Source organism: Eurypyga helias, unplaced genomic scaffold (assembly GCF_000690775.1).
Source record: "Eurypyga helias isolate BGI_N326 unplaced genomic scaffold, ASM69077v1 scaffold18728, whole genome shotgun sequence".
NCBI classification, from domain to species: Eukaryota; Metazoa; Chordata; class Aves; order Eurypygiformes; family Eurypygidae; genus Eurypyga; species Eurypyga helias.
Genome location: NW_010265239.1, coordinates 34,943 through 60,217, shown reverse-complemented (window position 1 = coordinate 60,217; position 25,275 = coordinate 34,943). Strand labels below are relative to the sequence as shown.

At 45.6% G+C, this 25,275-nt stretch overlaps 2 protein-coding genes across 2 annotated transcripts; both read left to right on the top strand.

Annotated features, from left to right (window-relative positions):
• The first annotated feature begins 3,203 nt into the window (after nucleotides 1–3,203).
• Nucleotides 3,204–7,144, top strand: IFNLR1 (interferon, lambda receptor 1). The gene is made up of 7 exons (XM_010156668.1): nucleotides 3,204–3,261; nucleotides 3,903–4,026; nucleotides 4,271–4,449; nucleotides 4,581–4,723; nucleotides 5,282–5,438; nucleotides 5,929–6,056; nucleotides 6,224–7,144. The coding sequence occupies exons 1-7, from the start codon at nucleotides 3,204–3,206 to the stop codon at nucleotides 7,142–7,144; spliced, it is 1,710 nt and encodes a 569-aa protein (XP_010154970.1).
• Nucleotides 7,145–12,101: 4,957 nt separating this feature from the next.
• Nucleotides 12,102–19,232, top strand: IL22RA1 (interleukin 22 receptor, alpha 1). Its single transcript, XM_010156665.1, has 7 exons — nucleotides 12,102–12,304; nucleotides 14,485–14,617; nucleotides 15,348–15,529; nucleotides 16,512–16,696; nucleotides 17,168–17,303; nucleotides 17,537–17,658; nucleotides 18,210–19,232. The coding sequence occupies exons 1-7, from the start codon at nucleotides 12,262–12,264 to the stop codon at nucleotides 19,230–19,232; spliced, it is 1,824 nt and encodes a 607-aa protein (XP_010154967.1). The 5' UTR covers nucleotides 12,102–12,261.
• Nucleotides 19,233–25,275: the final 6,043 nt, after the last annotated feature.

The window sequence follows — 25,275 nt, the reverse complement described above, 5'->3', positions numbered from 1 at the left end:
AGAGCTGCTAGAGGAGAATGATTTTTATCTTGCAGAAATTGAAAATTTTCTTCTCAAAAAATGTTGAGCTGAAACCTTCCACTGTTGCAATAAAAGCCTCCAAAAGCATCTTCCTGTTTCAGTAAGGAAAAAAAAAGCTCGTAGCATTTCGGAAAGAAACAAAACTCAACAGCAGAAGGCTCTGCATGGAGGCTACTTCACGTTTTAAGAAATATGGGATGGGTGGTCCTGCCGAGCTCCCAGCACACAGCACACACAGCTCAGCCCCAACAGCTGTGTGGGTGGGGTAAGAGCAAAGGAAGGAGCTGCCATGACCCTGCTTATACTGCTTATAGTTTCAAAAGGTTTCATAAAATCAAGCCACAGCCCAAACTGTGCCTTCCTCATGCGATTAAGAGTGTACTTCCTGCGGTGCCTCTCCTCAAGAAAGAAAGGTATCAGTCTGTCTGACTCAGGAGAGGTTGCAGGGTTTACCCCATGGTCTGAATCACCTGTTGCACGCAGAGAGGCAAAAGATGGCAAAATCGAGAGAGTCCCCCCAGTATCATCAGTATTCCAGCAGCGTGCAAAGGCCCACCTACAGATGAGGTGGTGTACTAGGGAGTGACAAACCCTATCCCGAAGCATTTATGTGCCATGTGAGTAAAACTGGGAGAACGTAGGCGCAGCACTGATTTCCCCATGACAGAGGGACACCAGTGGCATTATCAAGCCCAGGCCTCACCGTCACCACAGAATGGTTTGGGTGGGAAGGGACCTTAAAGATCATCTAGTTCCAACCCCCCTGCCATGGGCAGGGACACCTTCCACTAGACCAGGTTGCTCCAAGCCTCATCCAGCCTGGCCTTGGACACTCCCAGGGATGGGGCATCCACAGCTGCTCTGGGCAACCTGTCCCAGTGCCTCCCCACCCTCTCCAGGAAGAATTTTCTCCTGATGTCCAATCTCAATCTCCCTCTTTCATTTTAAACTTGTTACCCCTTGTCCTGTCACCACAGACCCTGGTCGAAAGTCCCCCCAGCTTTCTTCTCAGCCCCTTTGGGTACTGGAATGCGAGGCTGCTGTGGAAAACGCTCGTGTAGGCGCTGTGCGGGAGGGTGCCAGGCAATGCGGAGGCGGAAGGGGTTGAGTGAAGCCTGCCAAGTTTTTAAATAGGTCTAGATGAGAGCCTGTCTCCTGGAGAAACAGATGTATTTGTCTGACAGGCAGCGACACCTCGTGGCACATGGTCCCCCCCCCACTGTCGCTGCCATCAGCACATCCGCTTTTCCTGTGCCAGCTCCTCAGTGACGCCAAAATCAGGGGGAGTTTTGCCACAGGGCCCGGCAGAGCCCAGATTTCAGGGCAGATGTTGCACAGGAAACACTGACGATGGTAAGATTCACCCCTAGAAAACGCTTACTAACACCCCACGTCATCTCCCAGAGAAGCTGCCCAAGGGCTGGCAGCAGGGCCTGGAGACTGGCTCTACGATTGCTTCCTGTCCAGGAAGCCGCAGGAAACGTAGGAGCCCTGATGGTACAGTTTGGCTGCTAAAAGGGAACGGACCTAGGACCCTCCAGAGCCTTAGCTTTGGTGTTCTCCTTATAAAGGATCATAGCTCTTTTTGTATGAGAAACTTTGTGGAACTTAAACGGAGGTCGCAAACCAGCCAAGGAACAGGAAAAGTACTGGGAACAGAAGCCCGTGTTAAGAAGAAATGGAGATTTTTGGAGGAAGTTGTGACTGAAGGAATTGTAACTGCACCTCCTGCCACGGCCCGAGTCGTACCACGTTCGGGGAAATGAGACATCTGGTGCCTTCGTGGTAACCACAGGAACTTTTGCCATTACAAACCCAGCTCCATCCGCCCTCCGCCCGCTTAGTACCCAGAACCTGACACTAACAGGTAGAGCAGTGGGCTGTCTGCGGGGCCTGAGGACTTTCCCATTTGGGAAACCCCAGAAAGGCCCCTTTTCTCTATGCCAGTGTTACCATCTGTGTAGTAACTTTGGTGACCCGTTTCCTTTCCGCATGGCACAGGCCTGGGTGGGACTGTGAAGGGAAGAGAGGGACCGTGCCAACCAAACAGGGCGATTGTTTGGATGATTTTTTCCCCTTCTCTCACTATGCACAGAGTGATGGCACAGCTATTCTGAGTGTTGTCCTTGGCGTAGCTCATGGCTGAACCAGGGTGTTTTCTGCTATGTTTCTGATAGAGAAAAAAAACTCCCTGTCTTTGGTTCAGGAAGATGAGGAGGCTGTAACATCCAGCAGCAACTCAGGAACTGAGTTTTGCCCCAGGAGAGCTTTGGAGTTTGCAGGTACTGCGTGCTGGAAACACAAACACCTCAACAGTGTCACAGCTGCGAATGCCAAGGCCAACGGCCGATGTGCTCATCGACCCAGCAGTGCAGGGGCCAAGACCATCCGTGTGTTGGCACAGCCCTGGCAGCTGCTCCTGATCCTGACTGACATTTTTGGGTTGATGACAATAATTGATAAGTGGTAACTAAGGCATTGGGCAATTGCAGCACTGACATGCAACAAAAGGACAGGACTTAGCAGAAGGATCCACGTCCTTTCGTTCCCTTACACTGTGCGTGGGGCAGATCCCTGTCCCATTTCTGTGCTTTACTTCCCCCATCTGTAAAGTGGAGTAATTCCCTGACTTCTGAAGAACATTCTTAACCTGGTAATGTAAACCAAGAGCAAATCTTGAGTCTCTTGTAAAGAGAAGACTATCATAATACCGCATACCACTGATGATTGGTTACTGGATTTTATTACTGCTAGGTTATTAGTAGAAATGTCCTGCAGAAAAACCTTATTTGATTTCTATTAATATTTCACAGGCACAGAGATTAATTCCAAAGGCCAATTTTTTAATGAGATGCCAGACAAGATAAGGCTCGCAGCGTTTTACTGTGTTCCTCTGCCTACGGGCTGTGACAGAGCTCAGCTACGTTGCACTGGAGGGCGCAGTACTGCAGCTTTACGGCATTTTTTTTTTTTTTTCATGAAAAGCATTCGCATCAGCTGCTTTCCTGCTTCAGCGTGCAGTGCTGTATTTGAGCCGTGCCAGGAAGTAAGGCTGAGCGCATGTCTGCGGGTCATTAACTGCACGCTCCTCCATAATTCATACAACTTGGGACAGGAAAACAGCATGATGCAAAGGTAGCAAGAAAAGAAATACGTTACAAGTGGGAAAGTTTGGGTTCGGCATGTCTCCCTGGGGAGTCGGCGTCCTGATGGCACTGTGCTTCCTGCGGCAGGCCAGAGGTACCGTACAGCTTTTTGTTACTTTTCATTTCGCTACGCTAAGGGGCTCTGCTTGTAGGGGGAAAGACATTGGTAAATTTAAAGCAGTTTAAATGAGAATTATTCACATGAAGTAAAATATCCCACTGTACAGAAATGGAAGTTTAAAACCTGTCTATAGAATGTGTTTGATGAAGGCTGGCAGTGTACGTGTTTACCTGTCAAGTACGAACCATCTCGCCCCGTTCCTGGTAGGATCTGCCTTGGAAGAAATGGGGTTGAACGAGCGGTGCGAGCCAGCTGTCTGCCTCAGCCAGGGGCTCCAAGGTGGGAGCGCAAGGGGGTCAGACTGGAGTTTATGGGGTTGTAAACCATGTCACAGGGAAATCCAGTGAGACCATGGGGAAAGCCACGCAATACTATAGAATAGAATGTTTCACACAGTTTGGGTCCTAATTCTAAAAGCTGTTGAGGTGAAGCTGTTCTATAAGAGGAGAACATGACTGCATCACGGCCATGCCTGCTTCCATAGCCAAATTCCAGTCTCAAATGAACCGAGCTGCTCTGCCCCAGATTTTGAAACCACCCTGGTCAAACCCAGGGGATGTTTCCTATCCTCAAAGGTATTTTCAATCATTCACATAATTTTCTCTCTCAATCAGGTCATAATCAACTTCCCCCTCCTCGAAATGTTACACTACTGTCAAAGGATTTTGACATGATTTTGACTTGGTCTCCAGGAGAAGGCTTCCCGCCAGACATGGCATACACCGTGAGGTATGAAAGGTAAGCGCTTACAAAGACGTCTGACTGACAGTAAGGCACAGGGCAGACACCTTTGCTTGTAGATTGATCAGTGTCTTTATGATCAGTGACCTGGCTGCATCCTTTCACCAAAACCAATCCTTATCCATGTGGAGTGTCCTCCAACCTCTGAGCAAGATACAGTACCCGTCCTCCAAAAGGCTCCTCTGTAAATTATAACAGACCAGCATGTTTAATATTATGGTATACTTCTTTCTTCTGTTAGTCAGGACCGCATTGACAAATGGATAAAGGTTCCTCATTGCAAAAATATTCATAGAACCTCTTGCAACCTGACTTGTGTGCTTCCAAACTTTGTCAAAGCCCGGGCTCGAGTAAAAGCTGTTTCTGGACAAGTCCAGTCGCCGTGGGTAGTGTCACAATTCAAGGAATACCATTTGGATGGTGAGTGTCTATTAGGTTACAGCGTGGATGAAAGGCCATCCCAGCAATAGTGCTGGCATGAGCAAATGAGTAGACACACACCACTAAGACACCAGCAAGCACTAATCTTACATCTGGTCACTCAATTACAGTGGAACTGGCTCCCCCAGTGCTAAATGTGAATGTCGAGGAGAACTTAATCCATGTGAATGCCTCCTTCCCTTTGGCCACCTGTGTGGAGGGATTCTCTTGGATGTACGACTTGAACCTTTGGGAAGCTGGATCTGAAGACAAGGTCAGTAAAAGTCATTAGATGAGACAGAGGAACAATGCCCAGCTTGAACTGAAATAGCTTCAGATTTCTGGGCAGGGAGGAGCTGGATCCAGGGCCTGGAGAAAATGAAATGGCCAAACCAGAGTTAAAACAAAGCCAGAGGATAAAAAGTAGATGTGTGTGAGTGCATTCCTATTTTATTGGTAGTCAATGGTAGTTCCCTTTCCTATTCTAATCCTTTTTTTATCAGGAAGATGAGATGAGGAGGCTACACAATAGTCAGTATAAAAGGGGAATATCTGAGGTTTAAAACACCAAGTTCAGGTACTGTTAATAGCAATGCCATGGCAGCACAGAGTACAGCACCAGCCGGAAATCCCTCCCTAAAATCCATAAGCCCTAGGAGAGGTGCTTGGTACAAAGAGCAAGCAAGAGTTGAGGTGCCTCTCCATGCACCTTCCAACCACTGGAGCCACGCAACATGATGGAGAGAATCGTGGGCTAAAAAGGTAGAGAAACACCACCCAGATAATGAAATAATCATCTTTCCAATCCTCTGTCTTTTTTGTTTCTAAACAGAAGGAATACAATGATAACTTTAGGAAGAATACAGTGACTATTGACACCACTGCACTTAGAGGCAACTACTGTTTAAGTGCCAGATCTTCCTTCCAAAGCATTGACTTCAAGCACAGCAAATTCTCCCAACCAGTATGTGTGCTACTAAACCACAAAGGTATGTCCCTGCTGAGAAAAAGATGTAGTGAGACTTCAAATGGGATTATGGCAAGTCAAAGATTTCCATAAAAATTAGCTTTCAACCAAAAAAACGGGTCTCCCTGCTAAATGGAATGATTGGGTTTTCTGGTGAAAGGTGTCTGCTTTCCATAGAAACATTTTCATTTGAAAAAATCCAACCCTGAAATGTTTCATGAAAATCCTCAAATATTGTACTTGAGTAATGCTGGAAATATTCAAATTCTGGGAATATTCAAATTTCTGCTGAAAATACCTGCTCCAAGTAAGGCACTGGCTGGTATCAACACTCATTTCTGACTGTGACTCACACTTAGTCAAGTCTGGTTTCGTTTCTCTGAATTTATAAAATGAGCACCTCTAGCCTAATGTTTACTGAAATTTCTGAAAGAAAAGCAGAGTATAATAGCCCATTATTAGCATGAAATATACCACCAGCAGGAGATTATTTTTGCCTTTTTATTTTTCAGCTGTGGAATGGAAGTTCCCATTTTCTGCCACGATCCCTGTGTTAGCCCTCCCCATCCTTCTGACAAGTGCCTTCACCATCTGCTTGCTGAAACAAGATGCTAAGCACAAGAAGGTGCCTCATGCTTTGGTACGGCCCAAACTGGGGAGGAGTGGGGGAGTTCTGCACTCCCCAATTTTTCATTCAGAAGCCCCATTATAAGTCAGCTTTCATTCAGGCATGTCCTTTATCCAAATTTTCTTTAAAAAGCATCCCTAACTCGCTGATCTGTATGTCTTGTTTCTTTTCCCTGGCAGGATTTCTTTCATTTAAAAGCTGCTGGACCAGCCTTTCAGTGGGAGCTCAGTGAAAAGGAATTCTTGAGGGACTACCTTATCTGCACAGAAAATCCAGTGTCACAAAACAAAGCAAACAAAACTTCAGGAAGAAACAACCTACCATGCGTGGGTTCTTTCCTCTCATCATCATCATCAGAAGAGGAGGAGGGGGAGGAGGAAGAAGAAGACGACAGCAGTACTTTCATTCAATACACTGAAATGCCTCAGTTTCCTAAGAGATATCTCAACTGTCAATCATCCAGAACAACTCAGGGGGAAACTAGCTTGGACTCCGGATCTGGAGGGCTCTCCGTGGATAGTGAATCTGTGCTTGACCTAAGTACCTTGGGTTTCTCTTTCTTCCCAATGAGAAGGAATCAGGTGGACACCTCAGGATCCCAAGGAAATGAGAAGGCATCCCTTTCTCACAGTTCCTCTTTGGGAAGAATATCCCTCACTGATATAAAGTCCCCAGGTCCCAGAGAACATGAACAGCGTGATACAGACGGGGATGAATGCCTAGAAATGACCTCTTTTCACACACTGATGGAGGGGACTTGTGCCAAACTCCCAGCCAATGAACACCCCCTGCATAGGAAGGCTCATCATCTCCCCAAGTATTCCCAGAAACCAACAGCTGATCTGCATGTCGGGATCGGTGAAGTACCACAGCTCGGTGAGGATCCCAGCTCTGAGCTGCTCACTGCCTTCCAGACATTACAGGTGGCACAAGATGAAGGTATTGCAAGTGACTGCGACAGCGATAATTTTGCAGAAGGGACACCTCCTGCATCCACGCTGCTAAGTGACTCATTCGAACCTTCAAATAGGGAGGAAAAAGACAATCACAAGTTTAAATTCAAAGGCTACGAGCACAGATATGATATGAGAACGAGTTAGGGTACCCTAGCAGTTCTGTGGCATGCCTGGAAAACGCTAGAGAGCTCCACATAACCAGGCAAGGATACCTGAACGAGAACAAGAAGTAACTAATAGCGGGGCTTTTTGTATTTATTCACCTAGACAGAGTTTTTTCTACTCATGTCCAGCCTATGACAGTATAGAGCTTTAGGGACACAAAAGGTGTATTTTTACTGCTAAATAACTAAGGTACATTCACCATCCCTCTGTACAGGTACAGCAGTGATGAGGTGTTTCTGGTATGAGGCCTCTCTGAACCCAGCCAGGGTGAGGCAGTGTAGGGTGAACAGAGCAAACACAGTGCCTTGTGTTCACTCGAGACTTCAGAGCAAAGTAACTTTTACATGTGAGTTAGGAAAGGCAAAAATGCCTCTGAGACAGCAAAAACCACAACCCAGACCTGTGTGAAACCATCAGCTGGGTGCTGAAAACGCAGTGGTGTGCCTGTGTGTTGCTTTTTAGGTAGGACAAACTGACACTGGCCTCTCTGCGACTGTAGAACTGCAGCCCGGCTTGGCTGGAAGTAGCTTACAGAGACATTAACAACCTTTGCTGTCTGTGGGATGAAAAGATCTCCAGCCTGCAGTGATCACCTTCAGTGTTTCAACAGAGTGAACTGAAGTCAAGGTGATAAATGTGCAACTTGTTTTTTTTTTTTTTTATACGCAAATATACTTATTGGAGCTGAAATTCCCTCTGCTGTGCAGAATGTCTGGGAGCTGCTTTATACAGACGCATAAAATACAATATTTTGGTATATAACTCTATGTGTGTGTGTTTATGTTTCCCAGAACGACAAAGGGTTTCTGCAGCTCATCCTGAAAACCATTAGATTTTAAAACAGGACTCAGTCATGGGCTTCCCATTCCTAATACTTCGGTTTGAGTGGAAAGCCCAGAAAGCCAACCATATCCTGGGCCACATCCAGAGCAGCGTGGCCAGCAGGGCGAGGGAGGGGATTCTCCCTCTCTGCGCTGCTCTGGTGAGACCCCCCTGGAGTTCTGCCTCCAGCTCTGGAGCTCTCAGCATAAGAACGATATCGACCGCTTGGAGCGAGTCCAGAGGAGGCCACGGAGATGCACCGAGGGCTGCAGCCCCTCTGCCATCAGGACAGGCTGGGAGACCGAGGAGACCTTAGAGCCCCGTCCAGTGCCTGGGGGGGCTACAAGGAAGCTGGGGGGGACTTTTTACAAGGGCCTGTAGCAACAGGACAATGGGTAAGGAGTTTAAACTGAAAACGGGTAGCTTTAGATTAGATATCAGGAAGGAATTCTTCCCGGAGAGGGTGGGGAGCACTGGGACAGGTTGCCCAGAGAAGCTGTGGATGCCCCATCCCTGGAAGTGTCCAAGGCCAAGCTGGATGAGGCTTGGAGCAACCTGGGCTAGTGGAAGGGGTCCCTGCCCAACAGGACAATGGGTAAGGAGTTTAAACTGAAAACGGGTAGCTTTAGATTAGATATCAGGAAGGAATTCTTCCCGGAGAGGGTGGGGAGCACTGGGACAGGTTGCCCAGAGAAGCTGTGGATGCCCCATCCCTGGAAGTGTCCAAGGCCAAGCTGGATGAGGCTTGGAGCAACCTGGGCTAGTGGAAGGGGTCCCTGCCCATGGCAGGGGGGGTGGGACTGGATGATCTTTAAGGTCCCTTCCAACCCGAACCATTCTGTGATTCTATTAAACTCATGAGACTTCCCAGACAGGTGTCTCTCTGGGTCACTGAATGACTGGGACTGTGACCATCTCTCTGAGCCAAGAATAGAATCACAAGTGCACCAGCAAAAGAGAGAGACAAGGCCTGTCTTCACTGGTCAATACTGACCTTTTCAGTGTGTTTTTAATTTGCACTCCGCACATCTCATGGAAACATACTCTCCTGTTTTATTCCAGTAAAAGCACACGCAGAAAAGCAAAGCATTAAAAGAAAGAGACACACAATAGCCATTGTCTGCCTGCAAAGAGTTATTCAGGTGAGGGAAGGGTGTTGACGGAGGGTATTAAAGATGACATCTTTGGAGAATCAGAACAACATCAGAGAGAGGTAGGGGTTGATAGGAAGGGGTTGGGAACTGCTTTGAAAGAGGAAAGCAAGATGGACTATTTAAGTTCCTGAATTAAAGTAAAAAGGGGAGGTGGGAGAAAAGATTAATCAACTAGAATTTTCCTTTTTTTTAACTTTTCCTCTGCAAAATGTCCTTAGGTACATCCTGCATTGTAATCCCTCCTGTTCCTTTAGAAAGATACAGATCATCCCAATACAATCACCACCCATTTTCTTGTGCAATCAAGGAATACCCCCAGGCTTTGAGTTACAGGAAGCTCAGAGGTTGTGTAACCTCTACAGAGTTATTTTGACATGTCACAGCTCTGCAAACAGGGCCTGGGAGCACTTTTTGTCTTGTTCAGCTTTTCTCAGGATGGAAGCTGGGGGAAAGGCTGCAGCATCTGGCTCCTCCATGTTTTCTTTCAGCAGGGCAAAGACCTGCTTTCCACCACAAAAGGGTCAGGGATGGCCAGAGCACAGTGCTCCACTTCCAGAGCAATCCTGTCCCTATTGTACACCTTAATGTTTGTAGCTGTATAAGCGGAAGAGCAGCTCTCCCTTCTCACTGGAAGCGGTATGACCCAGTCAACCGAAAAACCTGGACATTGCTCATCTACTGGGTAAGTACAAGAGCTGGAATCAAGTTTCCTGCATCCCGGATCAGCTCCTCACTAGGCTTCATGCATCCTCGCAGTGAGGCTCTGCAGCCTCAGCCCTACAGCAGCTCAGAGGAGATAACCACCTTGGCCTTTTTGGCCTTAATCTACTATCATCACAAATCTCTGGCACACAGATTTTCCTCCTCTTTCCCCAACTGTCCCAAGTTGTAAGCAGTGTTCCATGGAAAGTCTGTGTTATGAACCTCTTAGCCTATTTTGTCCTTAGGAACTAACTTCTGACACAGGATCAGGGTTTACAGTTTGGAATTTGAAAGCAAAGGGTTTAATTTTAAACTTGGAACCAGACTTTTGGAGATCTTCAGGCATCTAAGGATTCACAGAGGTGTTTCCTGGGCTATTCAAAAGGTAACAACTCTCTAGAAATAAGGGTAAAAATAAAGCTTTAAGTTATATTCCCAAAATTAAAGTCTCAGGTGCACTATGATTTCCCTCACCTCGGCCTTATCATGGGTCATCACACAGCAGAAGCATGAGGCAGTGATGTGAGGGAAGGAAAAAAATGGAAATACTTTAGCAAGCTATTCAGGAAACACCCTAACGAAGAGTTGTACTTAATTAGATGTAGGCCATACCGGTGGCTAGGTGTGTCTTGTTTAATAAACCCATGAGGCTTCTGCATGTGTCCAAGTGAGATGAGAAAGACAAAATGACAGCAGCGCATCAGTGGCATGACTTGAAGCATGGAGCCCAGTTGATATTGAAGCAGGGCAAGGAATAGAAACAACCTGAGGAACAGGAAAGCCACGAGATGAAGAGAGCAGCAGAAGGGGTAGTAGTTTCCTCACAAGTTTGGCCACGGGGATAGAGCAGTGAAAGTAGGGTGCTTTCAGCTGCAGAAGCACCCCTGGTTTGCATTCTGAGTAAACTGGCTGCCAGTGTGATGTTGCTTATGGGGCTCACTTGCAATAATAAGAAAAAAACCCCAGCATTTAGCAGCTTTAAACAGGCTTTAGGCAATATAAGAGCACTGCTCATGAAGAATTTGTCTAATGGATATTTGTCCTACGTGGTTTAGGGCAGATATTTGTGTTAAGGCTGAAGGTATCACAATCCTGAGTGCTCAGGACAGTCCAGTTGGTGTTGCTTCGGTGGAACCTCAGCTTCATGCAATGGTCCAGTTAGTCCCAGGCAAAACGGAGGGCTGAGGGCAGGACTTGCCCATTTTGTGAACAGTTACGACCATGGGACGAAGTAAGCCGGAGAAATAAACTAGTGAAGGTACCCAGTCTGTGGCAAGGGAATAGCTATTCTATAAAAATTCAAAAGCAGGGGCTAAGGGAGTTTCCTAAGCCTCAAATTCAGGTTGTAGGTGTGAAGCTTTCTCCGCTGAGGACATCTTGGGTAAAACAAGCAGGAAGCAGCTGTACCAGTTCTCCAGATGGTACACACATCTGCTGGGTCTAAATTCGCATCTCCTGGGGACATGCAATTAGTTTTCACTTTTGACCAAAGAGAAAAATGTCTCTCCCTCTTCTGAGAAAGCCGGACAAGGTAACTGAACCGCACTCTAAAAAACTAAGAACGCTACCGAAAAGGAACGCTCTCTTCCTTGTTTAGCTTTCATACTCCCGGTTCTTCCCATATGGCACTCACGATCCTCAGAACAGAGCCTTACATTGTAAGCAACCACAAAAATGAACTGTAGGTCTACAGTGGCCTCTGAGAAAGCCACGGGAAGGCATTTGCTCCTCCTATGGAAAGGCCACCTCCATTCTACCTCAAATGGAAGAACCGCTGTAGCCACCTGGTAGCGCAGAGCCGTGGCAGACTCAAGGAGCTCGTGCTCTGCGCAGTACGCAGCAGGGCTACTGCTAGTCATCGGGCTCTCAGCCATGCCCGTGTGAGCAGGAAGAGCTTCAAAACTAGTGATTTGTCAGACTCTCGTTTCAGAAAGTATTCAAAGGTATTTCTTAAGGAAACAGGCGTCTTGCTTGCAGCAACCAAGTAGGGGCACAGCACTACATTTTAATGTCTAGAGTTTTAACAAGCCAGTTACCTGGCCAGAAAAGCCCCAAAGCAGAAACCTCAGGGAGGGCTTTGCAGCAGGAAACTCTTTATCAGTAAAATGGTATTTTGCTCCGTTTCAAAAGCTGGGGATTTTCTAAGCCTCTGGCTTGTGCACCTTTGCACAGTTAGGTGCACATACTCAGAAGGGAGAGGTGCTCCTGTGTCACTCTTACATTCTCCTTACACATGCGCACATGGCTTGAGCTGGTGATCTCAGACCCGAGCGCAGGCGGGATAGTAGCTCCGCAGCCTGTTACTGAGCAACAAATCCAACCCGGCCTCGCAAACAAGAATTTAGCTCTTGTAAAAGGTGATTCACCTGCACACTGGATCAACTGCCTGCTCTCCCAGCCCAGCTTACATAGTTATTCATGAAGCAATTTCTGACCGTCTTGGGTGTATTTGCAGTGGTCGGTAAGTCCTACTTCTCCTTTTCTAACTTCTCCTTCCCTATCCCTGACCGTGGCTGTCTCTGATCCTGCAGTATGGGAGGTAGTTCAGTCATGTTTACTGAAGACCTAGAGAATGAGCTGTTGGTGAGGTTGGTCCAAAGCTCTCTTCTGTGTTGCTCTCTCCTAATATTTTATGGTGTGCTTTAAGGATTAGTGGGGAGAAGAAAAGATTCCTTCACTTCACAGGGTTTGCCACTGGTGTGTTACAACCCAAATCCTACAGGCGTAAAGGATATTCATTGACTTCAGGGGGCTTTGGATCAGTCCCCCCCCTGTCTTAAGCGGGAATGCAAATGAACACAACAACCGCCCTGATTTTAAAAGAGGTACAAAGAAATAATGTATATTCCTAAAAGCTGTTTAATTCTACGCTAGATGTGGCAAACTCACTCCTGCGTGAATCAAAGATAAACTCACTATGTTTTCAAATGCCAGTTTTTCAGCAAGCAGCCTTACCATTCATCTGCTCCCGTGTCTGTGATCTTATAGGGAGGGCACCTCCAGAAACTTCTAAAACAGGGGGACTTTCACACCGTGAAATATCCTGGTTCTTCCCTGCCCACACTTGACTGTGCTTGTGTTACACTGTTTTGCATAACCGTGGTTTAGTATGGATAAATGTGGGAAGATAGAGATTTCCTACATCTGATATGATCGGAGTATTAGTGACTCAGTTTTTGTGGTGCCCAGGGGAAACCCACCCCCTTTATACCCGCTGCTGCATTTCTGCCTCCTCGGGAAGCTTGTGCTGAGCCCTGCCTGGTCAGAGGCAAGTGCTGAACTACAGATGAAGTCAGGGCAGAATTTGGACAGGACCACGATCCAGTTTTGCGTTGCTTCCCTTCCAAAATGCCACTCACAACAAGAGAGAAAACTGGATCTACATCTTTTTGCCTAATTCTCCTCCTATATAGCACACTAGCTTAAGCTGCTGGCACTCGGTTCTTTCCCATGGAGGCAGCAGGAGGGAAATCTTGGAGCCACGAACCAGGAACTGGTGTGGTTTAGTCCCTGCCCTACCACCACGGCACAATGTGATCTTGTCCAGGTCAGCCCCATTCTGGTCATTAGTTTTCCCACCTGTAAAATGGGGCTATTTTTACTTGCTTATCACATAATTTTTTCATGGGGGGGAATCATTGACTTCGAGTGTCCATTTATAAGCACCATAATGAGACTGTTCCTGTTCAGCAAGTGCAGGCTGACGCCCATGAAAGCTCAAGGGGTTTATCAATACTGCAAATATTATCTTTGTGTCTGTAATTAAAATTTATAGAGCTTATCAATTCTGAAGGTTAGTCTCCAAGTTAGAAGATCTTGTGAATCAGCCTTGAGAAAATTTTGCACTGTGTATTCATTCTCATGACAGGAGAGAGTCAAAAGTCTCACGGACACTCTTCTGTGCCCGTCCGAGGCAGTCTGCTGGAGGTGGATCATGGTGGTGTTCTGCTCTACAGAGGCAGTTCAGAACAGGGACATGTTTGTCATGGGCAAGTGACATTTCTGCTTACCAAAGCCACAGCCCATCCTGTGTGGGGAAGAGGCACAGGGCTCAGAGAGCAGGGAGCTGAGGGAGTTGTTTACCTTCACCCTGGCACACCCAGATCAGAGTCCAGGCGCCATCAGGTCTTTGCGTGTCGCTCTGGACAGGCAGTCTCCATCCAATAAAACATGGAGCATGAGAGATTAATGACAGTCACATCTGCAGTGATGTGAGACTGATCTCAGCATACGACTTCCCTGAGTATGGGCTGAAAGCAGAGACATTCCTAGCCATGGATCTAGCCTTGAAAACAGGTCGTTGCTCTTAGTTTTCCAGCCAACTAACCGCTTTAAAAGAAACCCGATAAGGGACTCAAAGATTCTCTTTCTGACCCTGAGTTTTTGAAGTCTTTCTGTAAAAGTTACTGACAACATTTCTTTGGGATGAGTCAACAGTCTGCAAGGCGTATACAGCGATATGTGCACGGTTTGAATTCTGTTCTGTTCAAGCTTCTGCTTTGCAGCCCATCTCTAGCAAACTGAAAATGTCATGCCTGCTATTTCTGTTCCCTAAAAGGCAGAGCAGCATTGGACCCATATTCATCTGTGGGCTGAGATGCCAGAATATGCATTTTAATGCTAGTTTCTTTGCTCCTCTAGGCATTGTGACTACTGAGAGGCCATCATGTCTGAAACGTGCAGTGTTTTCTTCTATAAACTTTGAGAACATCCTGACATGGGAAACTGAAGCAGATATTCCCCCTGGCACTGTATTTGATGTCCAATATAAACAGTATGTGAAGTTTGATTCTTTCTGGGGTTCTGTTGTTCTTAGGGGCTGCTGCTCTGAGAGAGAGAAGGGCCAAGAAGGAAAATTAGATGTTGCTGTTTCTGCTGCTTGTTCTACTGTTACGGAAATGGTTCTGCTTAGACAAGAATGCAGTAAAGGACAGGATTATTCAAACTGGTAGATGGTGCTTAGTTAAGCAAATACTTTTACATCTTGGGTTGCCAACTTTACTCCATTACTGAGCTATTCTTTGCCTTTAGCGACTTCCTTCTCTCTGTTCGGTAGTTTCCTCACCTGTAAATACAGGTAACAGCCATTGTCTCCCTCTGGTTCGGTCACCAGAGCTGAGAGAAATCAAACCAATGCCACACAACAGCTTTGTTGCCTTCGAGTAATTCTGCAAACTCTGCAGTGAACTTGCATGCGGTCGTCCAGCGCCAGAGCTGGGCAGAGAACCCTGGAGTCACTGACCTGCAGGACATCCCTGTGTCTGCCTTGGAATAAACTGCACTTCCCCAAGGTGTTATCCATGCAGAGGCCATCAACGGGAATGGATTAAGGGCTGCACTCCAGGGGAAGTTTATCTGCTATTACATTCCCTGCCACTTGCTAATTGCAATAATTATTTTAAAAACGACTAGGAATTTGCCAAACAGTCTCTCTGGATCATTCTGGAAAAGGGCTGTATTACATCTGTTCTGCCAAACAGACTAAAAGGCTTTTTTGTCCTAAGGTATGGAGAAAAATCCTGGCTTAACAAGCGTGAGTGCCAGAGTATCACGCAGCCTTTCTGCAATCTCACCCATGAAACTGAAAACTTCACGGAGCATTACTACGCCAGGGTGAGGGCCACTGGCCAGAACTACTGCTCCTCCAACTGGGTGCGCTCAGAAAGATTTGAACCCAGAAAAGAGAGTACGTACCACTGATGAAATCTATTTAATCCTGTTTTCTAGGTGTTCATTCCAAGTCTCACTGATGTTTAGGACAGCATTTCCTCTGATTTCAGTATTGCAAGATTCTGTGCTTGGCAGGAAGGGAGTGAAGGCCTAAAGAGGCTTGTTATTCGGCAAGGAGGCAAATGAGAAAATGGGCAGGGCATTGCCTGAGGTCCAACATGGAACTGGGATTAGAGGAGAAAAGGAAAAGCCAGATGTCCCTGAAAGAAGAACTGATATTAAGGCTGACAACAGGCAGAAGGAAACTAGTAAGAGACATGATGGGGAACCTGGGAACAGCCAGTAATACTGTCATAGAAACTATGAAATGTGAACTCCTGAAAATCAGGATGAGCAGCCAGACTGATGGGCATTTAATGTTCCCAGCCCCTGCGTGAGCTCTACCGCAGACACACAACATAGCCTTTGGCAATTCTTGTACTGGCTCTGTCACTGCAATTTTCCCACTGCCTATCCGTCGATAATTCAAGGTGGCATTCGCAGCCAGTGATTATGAAAAGCCTTCAAATCTGTGTATAGAATAAGCTATTAAAGAGCCATAAGTTGTGCTGATCATTAAACATTCACATTTCATTGCAGCATCAGCGTTAGCACCCACGGTGAGGTGATCCTATCCTCCAGAGCCGTTCTTCCAAGTCAGATGTTTTCAAGCTACACAGCCTTGGAGAAATATTGAATGCTGCTTGAAAATATGCTGTTATAGATTGGGTTAAATGCCTGCTTCAGTGTCGGGTATCACATAAGCCTTCCACTGAAGATAAGTGTAGACACAGAAGAGCTGAACTACCCTAAAGGCAAAATCTGATGTAGGAGGGGAACATGAATTTAGGTAGCAGTTTAGGTAGTAATAATTTACAGTGAGTCTGGGATGTGTGTATGAGGTGTATAAGATGATCTGATAATGTATCAGCTTTAACTTTAACAACTGTCTTTTCTAGCTATTATTGGAGCACCAGAAGTGGAGTATATTCCTTACGTACGGTCCATAAAGTTTCTCATACAGCCCCCCTATACTCCGCTGAGAGGTGAGGATGACTGCCAGCTAACCGTAGAGGACATTTCTAGTAAATTTGGTGCTGTTGATTACCACTTAACAATATTCAACCAAAGGACAAACCAAAAGGTAAAGCACAACCTCAGGTACTAGCCCACTGACCTTTGTGAACCACATCTCACATGAGAAGGAGAAGGACATCAGAGCTCATCAGATGGATGAGATTTCTGATGTACGGGGGAAAGTCTCGGAGTCTTTGACTCCCAGTAGACATGAGGAACTTCAAGCACTCCTCCAAAATTCTGGAAATGAAACTGGAGTTTCTCAGCATACTGTAAAGATAGCAAAAAGTAAAACTGCTGGTGACTAAAAAGAGAATGACTTAATTAGTTGAAGTCTTAAGGAACTGAAATGAAAAATTAAATAGAGTAAGAGTAGAAAGCAAATTATATATTTAAAATTCTACATCTACAGAATTATTACAGTCCTATAGCACCTTGTTAGTAAATAACATTTTATGCTGAATTTTGCAGTCTGATTTGAACAAACTGTATGCATTTAATCTTTCTAAAATAGAGAATTTGCCTTTATTTTAAATAGTGGACAAAGAATGAGCACAACAAAGAATTTGAAATTTTCAACTTGGATCCAGACACTGAATATAATGGAACAGCATACATCTATCTCCTCCAGAGAAGCAGCAAAGCTCAAGTATTTTGGGTTAAAACGCTGGCAGGTGAGGCTGGTAACTCTGCTCATTTAAAAGTCCAGCTGGGATGTTGGATACACAAAAGAGACTGGTTTTCAGCTGGTCTTGCTAAAGATATTGAAGCAACACTGGCTTTCTGAATTTAAAAACCTATTCCTATGAGACTAGAACAATAACGTAATTTAGCTAATGCCATGCAGTTTTTCTAATCCAACTCCCTGAAGCTACATTTTCCACTTGTTCTCCTCCCCACTAACTAGACAACACATGGCTTCTCTACTGTTTCGTGGCACTCGCATTCTGTGCCGGACTGGTGGTTGCTGCAATCAGCTATGTGAGCTATAAATACGTCAAGCAACACAGCGCACAGCCTATGTCTTTGGTAAGTGTTCTTAAACCATTGCAGTAAATCTTTAAAATTCTCAGGATTATGTGCACGCGTCTGAACAGCGTTGCTAATCAAGGAGGAAGAGTGAGAAGACAAGAGCATTGATCAGGCAATCAGTGCAGGCTGCTGGAAGTTTGAATCTGGTCAGCATGCCATGGGTAGAGACTTGTAACAGGGGGTTGTAAAATAAGACAGCAAAGATGCCTGCAGGTTTGAAGAATCTTGGTTATTCTATTAAAAAAAACAAACCACGTATGTTGTCCCTAGAGGAGAGCAGGGCTCTATACTAATATGTTAGAACAGCCCTCAAAATCACAGACCCTCAGATGTTCCCTTTCTGAACCTGTATCCCTTTGAAGACAGCTGTATTGCTTTGAAGGGTCATTCCCCAGCAGGAGAGTCTGTTTGTCAACAGAGCAGATCTCTGGTGGTCGTTACTGGCTTTTCCTTGTATTTCTCCAAAGGAAGTTTAAAAGAACCTAAAGCAAACCTTCAAAATCACAGCTTCTTGTTATTAATTCATGTTTGTCTATCTACTTTAACAGGACTTCAGAGGGATTTCATCATTCCAGCCTCTTACACTGACAGTGGAACATATTATAAAGCCCATTAATTTAACCAAAACTTCACTTCTCATCCCCGAAGTGCAGTTACCACAGATCAGCCCACATCTGGACAGAGCACTGGAGCCACCATGGTCTTTCCCACCACCAGAAACTGCCTATCAGCAACAGACGGATATACCGACATTTCGGGTGCCCACCCAGCCACCCTGCTTGGCCAGCACATCTCCCACGGGCTACGCCCCTCAAAAAGCTGAGCAAAGCATTCCCACTGCCACCTCCAGCAAAATTCTGCCCCTGACCTATGGGGTGTGTGTCAAAGGCACAGAGCATGTTGACAAGAATGTGCAGCCAAACCAAATGCTAAAGGAAGTTTCTCCAGATAGCTTTATTGATGGAAAGCTCATAACACCGATGCTGGGCAAGAGCTGCAGCCATTGGAATTATAAAGAACAGAGGCCAGACTTGGCATTGTGGAACAACAGTGACAGAAGAGGGTCAGTTCTCTGCCAGGGAAGCCCTGGGCAAACACAGCAACCGCTGTTGCAGACTGATGGGATGGAAAGTAAAGTGCATGTACCCCAGCTGCCACTGTCTGTGCTGGAAGAAGGAGGATGCTACAGACAACAGACAGCACAACTGCCACTGTTACTGGCTTCAGTGAAAGTTGACACAGACTGTGCTCCAGAGGATGAATCGCTGCCGTCTCTATCAGCAGCCCTCCTCCTCTCAGTCGGTGCTGGTAACAACTGCCCTGGAGAGAACACAGAGCAGTGGATGTTGCCAGATTCATTCACATATTCTGCAAATAAACTGCAGTTCCCAGAGACTCAAGAAACAGAAATGTCAACAGCAGCAAAGGAGCTAAGCTGCACAAAACTGGGTCATTTTGTGTCCCAAGACACTATCTCAGACCGGGACAGTGGCACTCCTCTCACCATGCTGTTCAAAGATTTGGACTTAAGAGTACTGTGGGATGAGGATGAAAACACAGAATTTTGTTAGGATGACAATGATATTAAAATACAGATTTTGTTTGCTTGCATGAAACAGTAGCCTGCCCTGCAAACAGTACAGTGCAATCAAAGACAGCTACTCTTGGGCGCATTGCCATGGCACAGAGCTCTCACACTGCTGCCCCTACGGCTCTCCCATGGAGGTACGTGCCTTCACTTACAGAACCACTTCCTGGTGCACTGCAGTATCGCATCTCTGCGTTTGAGTAATAGGTCTTTATTTCTTGGATATTCCTCAAATCGGTTATGAACTACTTAAAAGCTGAGTTGAGATTCAAGTTCAAGTTCTGGATTCAGTTTGCTGAAAATTTAGCTAATTTCACAACACTGTGTTTGCTCTTTACCACCACCAAAGATCCGGGTCCAAGATATCTCTCTCTCTGAAGAAATTCAGGTGCAGATGTATGCACACCTAAAAGAATTAAATGTATCGCGGTACAGTAAAAGAATTAAATATATATTGGTGCTCTACCCTTGGATATATGATTCGCGCAAAACAACAGGCTAGTTCCATGAAAGGGACTTTGCCTTTAAAACTGTCATTGAACCTGGTAATTGCTCCTGATGCAGCAATTCTATCAAACTGCATGTCCCCTGCTCTGCTGTGTTCTTCAATGCTTGCAGAAAGATAAAGCCTTTTGCAGCTCTGCAACAGATTAACGCCGCTTTGGCCCAGTTCTGACATATTTCTCAGCTGCTGCTCATTTCTTTCTCAGAAATAGTCACACCTTCTCTTTTTCCTTTGAAATCCCCAGGGACGAAGCAGCTAGGATCACATCCTGTGTAGGCAGGAATGTGAGGATTTACACCAATCTCCATTCCGCTCTCAATCTCAATTTACACCAATCCGAGTTCATGCGCTCATTAATCTGCGCAGGAGACTAGGGAGTTCTCAAGCTGCTCCTTCCCACCCCTCACCGACACTGGCAATGAGGAACATGCTCCATTTGCCTGAGAGAGAGGCATCTGCGACTGCAGAGCCCTCCTCTGCTCCTGCTACCAGCACACCCACCCCAGGGCTGAAGCAAACCAAACCCAGTACAAACTGAGGGCCAAACTCCTTTACACCACACCTTTACCAAAAGCAAGATAAATGGTATTAAATCAGGGGATAGAGGAGGCAATTATTTTTCATTCAGAGGAAACCGTAGTTCAGCCTGTTGATTTCTGCTGGTGTGGTAAAAGTGTGTCTCATGACATCAGTTTTAGAGGAGAACTGAAACCATTTATAGGAATAGGCAAGGCTTTGAGTGGTACAGGGAAGTATGCACTTAGAGAGCACTGTCAGGGAAAGGCTGACCAGAAGCAAAACTCAGCTGTTCTCACCATGAGCGCACATAGGTGTCCTCTCAGTCCAGGGAAGCTGAGGCTAAAGGCTAAATTCCACTTGCTTTGCTGTGATTTTGCAAATAAATCATAGCCTTATGAAGTAAAGGGATTTGATGGTTCAACCCAGAATTAAAGGAATAGTCTTAGAAACTTTACAGGCAAAGGTTCAGCTCCTAACTCCAGCATCGGTACCGTTTAAAGCACTTGTAAGAGGTCAAAAGGCCAAACTGCCAGATTTGGGGAAGAAGTGTCATGGCACAGAGTATGAAAGGTGTGAACCTGTGCACGGTCTGGGCAGCAATGTGGAAGGCCGTTTCCATCGTGCTAGGCTCACTTCATTTCAGTGTCAAAGGTTTTGTGGAATGCCATTTGAGCTCTTTCACGTGCTCTGTGTCCGAAGTACACCATCAAAACCAATGCACACAGAAACACTGCGGTCACAGGGAGTTGCACCAGCCCAGCTGGGCTGTTTCCAAGGAGTGTGAGACCCCAGGGCCAACATTCCGCCCCACTAACTCCCCCCTGGAGTGGCTGCAGTTCAAGTCAGTAATGCCGATTACTTTTTTCAGAGTTGCCTGGGGGCTGCATATCTTGTGTCAACAACATTCCCAGTGGATGCTACTCAGGGAATAATCAACATTTTGGCTCATGTTGTGAAATATAACCCTCAGCACAGGGTCAGTATGGGCAGTGCAGTGCGGAAGGGAGGGGAGTATTTCAAGATGCTGCTAAAACCCCCAACATTTCCTATTTAAAAGCTTTTTCAAATCCCTCTGCAGACCCACTGTCACAGGGTCTGATCACGTCCAACTCTTAATTAATGTATCATCGTGGTGCCCCAGGAGGAGAGAAGGGAACTGAGGCACAGAAAGCCTAGGACCAGATCTTTAGCATGAACGTAGGTGCCTCAAGATGCAACGGGTCCCACAGTTGGAATGTCAAGCTCTTCTTCAGGCACCTTAAACACCCCAAAAGTTCCATGGCCTCTGACTACGCCCCAAGGCTGCGTATGGCAGGAATGATCTAAATGCTCGCAACTCAGCCACTGCCCCATCCTATCCTCCTCTGTTCTACCCCTAACAGCAGCAAGTGTAATGACCAGGGAACACAGTCAAGAGAAATACTCTGTAAGCCATGTCTTGAGGAGGTGACTGACAGCAATATTCTCAGCTTCCTGCCCTGATCACGGCTACATCGATATTTAGCTATTAGGCCTTGATACACTGAACAGGAGGAGGTTGGATTTTTGTCTCGTGAGTCACCTCTTAAATTTACCAGGAAGATCTAAAAAAGATCTTCTAAAACTACTCCACACCAGAAAAGCTTGGAAACAGATGTTGGCACTACGGAGCCTTACTGCAGCTGTGCAATCAGAGTGCTCATCCATCCCTCATCAACGTGTGCTGACCTTTCTGCCTTCCGCTTCATCGCTTTCCATAACCAAATTGATAGCCGTGCTTTTTTCAAAAGGCATCACAGCAAACAGCTACAGTAGGATCTAATTATCTCCTTCCGTGCAAGGGCATTTTCAGATAAACAGCAGGATTTCAACATTGTTTCAAAGGTCTTCCCATGCCACCCAGCTGTATCGAACACCAGACTGTTCCGCATTTATCTTTTTTCCACAGAACAGTTTTGATAGCTCTAGACAATAAAAACGAGAAGTGCCTTGCCACAAAGACTGTTCTTATTCCTAGGCAGATGTCACGACGACGACAGGTGAGCATTGCAGTTCCAGTTGTCACAAGGATATCAGCATAGCAGGTGGCAGCTGTAACCCTATAGCCAAGTATTACTCTTTGTCTTACCAGCTAAATCTGGGAGCTGTCACTTAGCCCTTCCCCACAGCAGCAGCCCTGCTCACAGCTCACCAGGGATCCTTGCACAGGGATGAAACTTACTGCTGCAGACTGAGGCTCACGTCCTCTCCGGCTGTTTGTTCGTTATTTGTTCTGGCATTGAAAGGTGCCCTGTCGGAAGGCTATAAAAAAACTCACCAGTGATGTTTTTAACAAGCCCTTTGAGGAAAATCTTACTCAAGGAACAAATTAAAAGCTCCAAATTCTGGAGGCAGAATGAAGTTGAGTTGATGGGCAGCTCTAAAAGTACTAGGGGGCCTGATAAAATAGACATTATACCTTAGCTCTGGCCTCACATAGGCCTAACAGTATCGCTGCTGGTGATGTATGATGATCAGAACTGCATGAAAGAACTTGCACAGCAGCTGGATCACAGAGCAAACCAGTGGCCTCACACTTGCTGGTTCAGAGGATTTCAAATGTCCATGTATGTCTTCTCTCTTCTCAGACTGGGGTAAGGAGAGCTGTGAGATGTGATTATAAGAGATCTTGTAATAAAAAGGTGATAAAAGTAATAAAAGGTTCGAAATGGCATCCATATGAGAAGAGCCTAAGTTAGGACTCTTCTTAAAACAGAGGGTTGATATGACAAAGATGAATTAATTTATTGATATTAAGCAGAATGGACGGTAATTTTTATTTCTTATAATACAAAATTCAGGAAAGCATTCAAGTGGCCATGTAATGGTTCAAAACCAATGACAGAAAAACATCCGTTCACTTCACCAGCTCAGCGTGTACCAAAGCATATCCAGTCACGCCTGCCCAGTAATTCCTGACTATTGCTTTCTTAGGAGTGTCTGAAACACAGCCACTAGATAAACGTCACCCGCACAACTCCTTGGAGCTCTAGTGCTGATCCTGCTGGAGTTCAGCTTTGCTTTATTTGGATGGTGAAGCAAACAAAGGTTCTTAGAAATGAATCCCACTGATCCAGGCAGGGTGATTCAAACCATGCCAAATTAGATACGAGGCCTTGTGGAGGCCAGAATCAGAAAGTGTTCCAAAAGCAATTAGGCAATTTAACAGGGATAGGACTAGTGGCGACAGCAAAGCATTGTGTCCAGCTCAGGAAAAGCTATGGGCCACTCTCAAGAGACTGGTCTGGGCTGACCAGACCTTCAGCTTCATCCAGAATGGCAGTTTTATCTCCTTACATATCCTCTCCTAGGGGCTGGGAGAAGCCCACTGCTGCTGCGCTGACTCCTCCACTAATAAAATGTAGCTGGAAAACATCTGGCTCACAAACTGGTATTGCAGCCTCAGAGCTTCGCTACTTTCAAACATTGATTTCTCCTCCTGACACCACAAAAAATACCACGTTGCTGGGAAGGGTTTATCCTGAAGGCTGAAACCACAGTGTCTCAAGTAAGTGGAAAAATACTCTGTTCTTTTACCCTACCCCAGGCTCTTAGGTACCACTATGGGCAGCTGGATTCGTAAGCTCACCCACTACTGTGGCAGCAAGCCTTCATCTGGAAAGTATAATAGTAGCAGCCAAGCAAAACATAAGAGCTGCTGTTAGCTCCTGATCTAATTATACACTGACATAATTTGGCTGGAATTGGCATTCACTAAAGAGACGTCAAAGCAAATGATTTCACTCCATTATGCAGCAATGGCAATGTTAACCCAAGGGAAATTCCTGGAGGAGATTAAAACGTTCATAATTCATTTTAGATGCTTTGTGAACTTCTATCCTAAATGAGCAAAGGATAATCCAATACTCTGATGCCTGAATTTTGGAAGCACCTGTCTTTCCTTCGATCGTCTGGCAAAGGCAATAATTTGCCGATCTGAAAAAGCGTTTGTCATTAGTTGCTACTGCGGTACCCGGCTCCAACTGCGTAACCCCGGCATGGGTCTCCCCATTGTCATTGCGATGGCATGGTGGGATGCTATATTTATGACTCCAGGATGGGCACTCAAACATGGGGAACATTCTTTTGGGGAGAGTCATTCTTAGTGTCATCAACAGGGAGAAGGCAAGGCTCCTTTGTCCTTTCCCTCTCATGAGGACAGGCACTCTCACTGTAGTCTGCACAGGGTGAGTTTGGTTTATCTGTAAATAAACTACTGCTTGTAGTAAGATTTTATAAGATCTTCATAGCAGCATCAGTTATTTTGTACGCTGACTGTATTTGAATTGCACTCCAGAAATAGACTGCTTCGTGATTGTATCTGCTTTAAAGTGTAATTACTGTTTTCCCAGTGTTTTTCTTATGAAAATGGTGGTTTACTTTGTGTTTTCTCACAAAAATCTGTTCTGGTTTACCGGTCTGTTTAGAAAAAAATATGTAAGTGGATTGAAAAGTGTAGGTTTTAGCAGATCAGCACTCTGTATCTTTACAATAAACACTAGATTATAAAGCACTGAAAATTTGCCAGGGAAAATAAAAAACAGTAAACAGTAAAAATTAACATGGATCGGTAACTGTTCATGAACATGGAAACAAAGGTCTGATGCCCAGTAGTCATTCTGCAGCTGAAATGGTCCTGAAAAGCATAACATTAGATGAAATTACAAAGGCATTTTTGCCATAAAAGCCTTTTTTAATTTTCTCCTTCTTACACTGGCCAGCATTTCTTTGTTTCATCCAAAGTTAATGTCTACTGAGGAAATATTACTGTGATAACTCTGTATTTTCATTTGCATTTGGGGATATTTTGCCTTTACCACAATGCTGCTTTTCCATGAGCTGTTTTTAAGAAATTTGTTGTCATGAACAGAAAACTGTGCTACTAGTAAAAGCTGAGGGGTTTGTATTTTTCATCGTATGAGGATTCGAAAGCAGTAAAACTAAAATCCAGGTGCAAATTTTGCCAAGGGAACATTTCAATAAT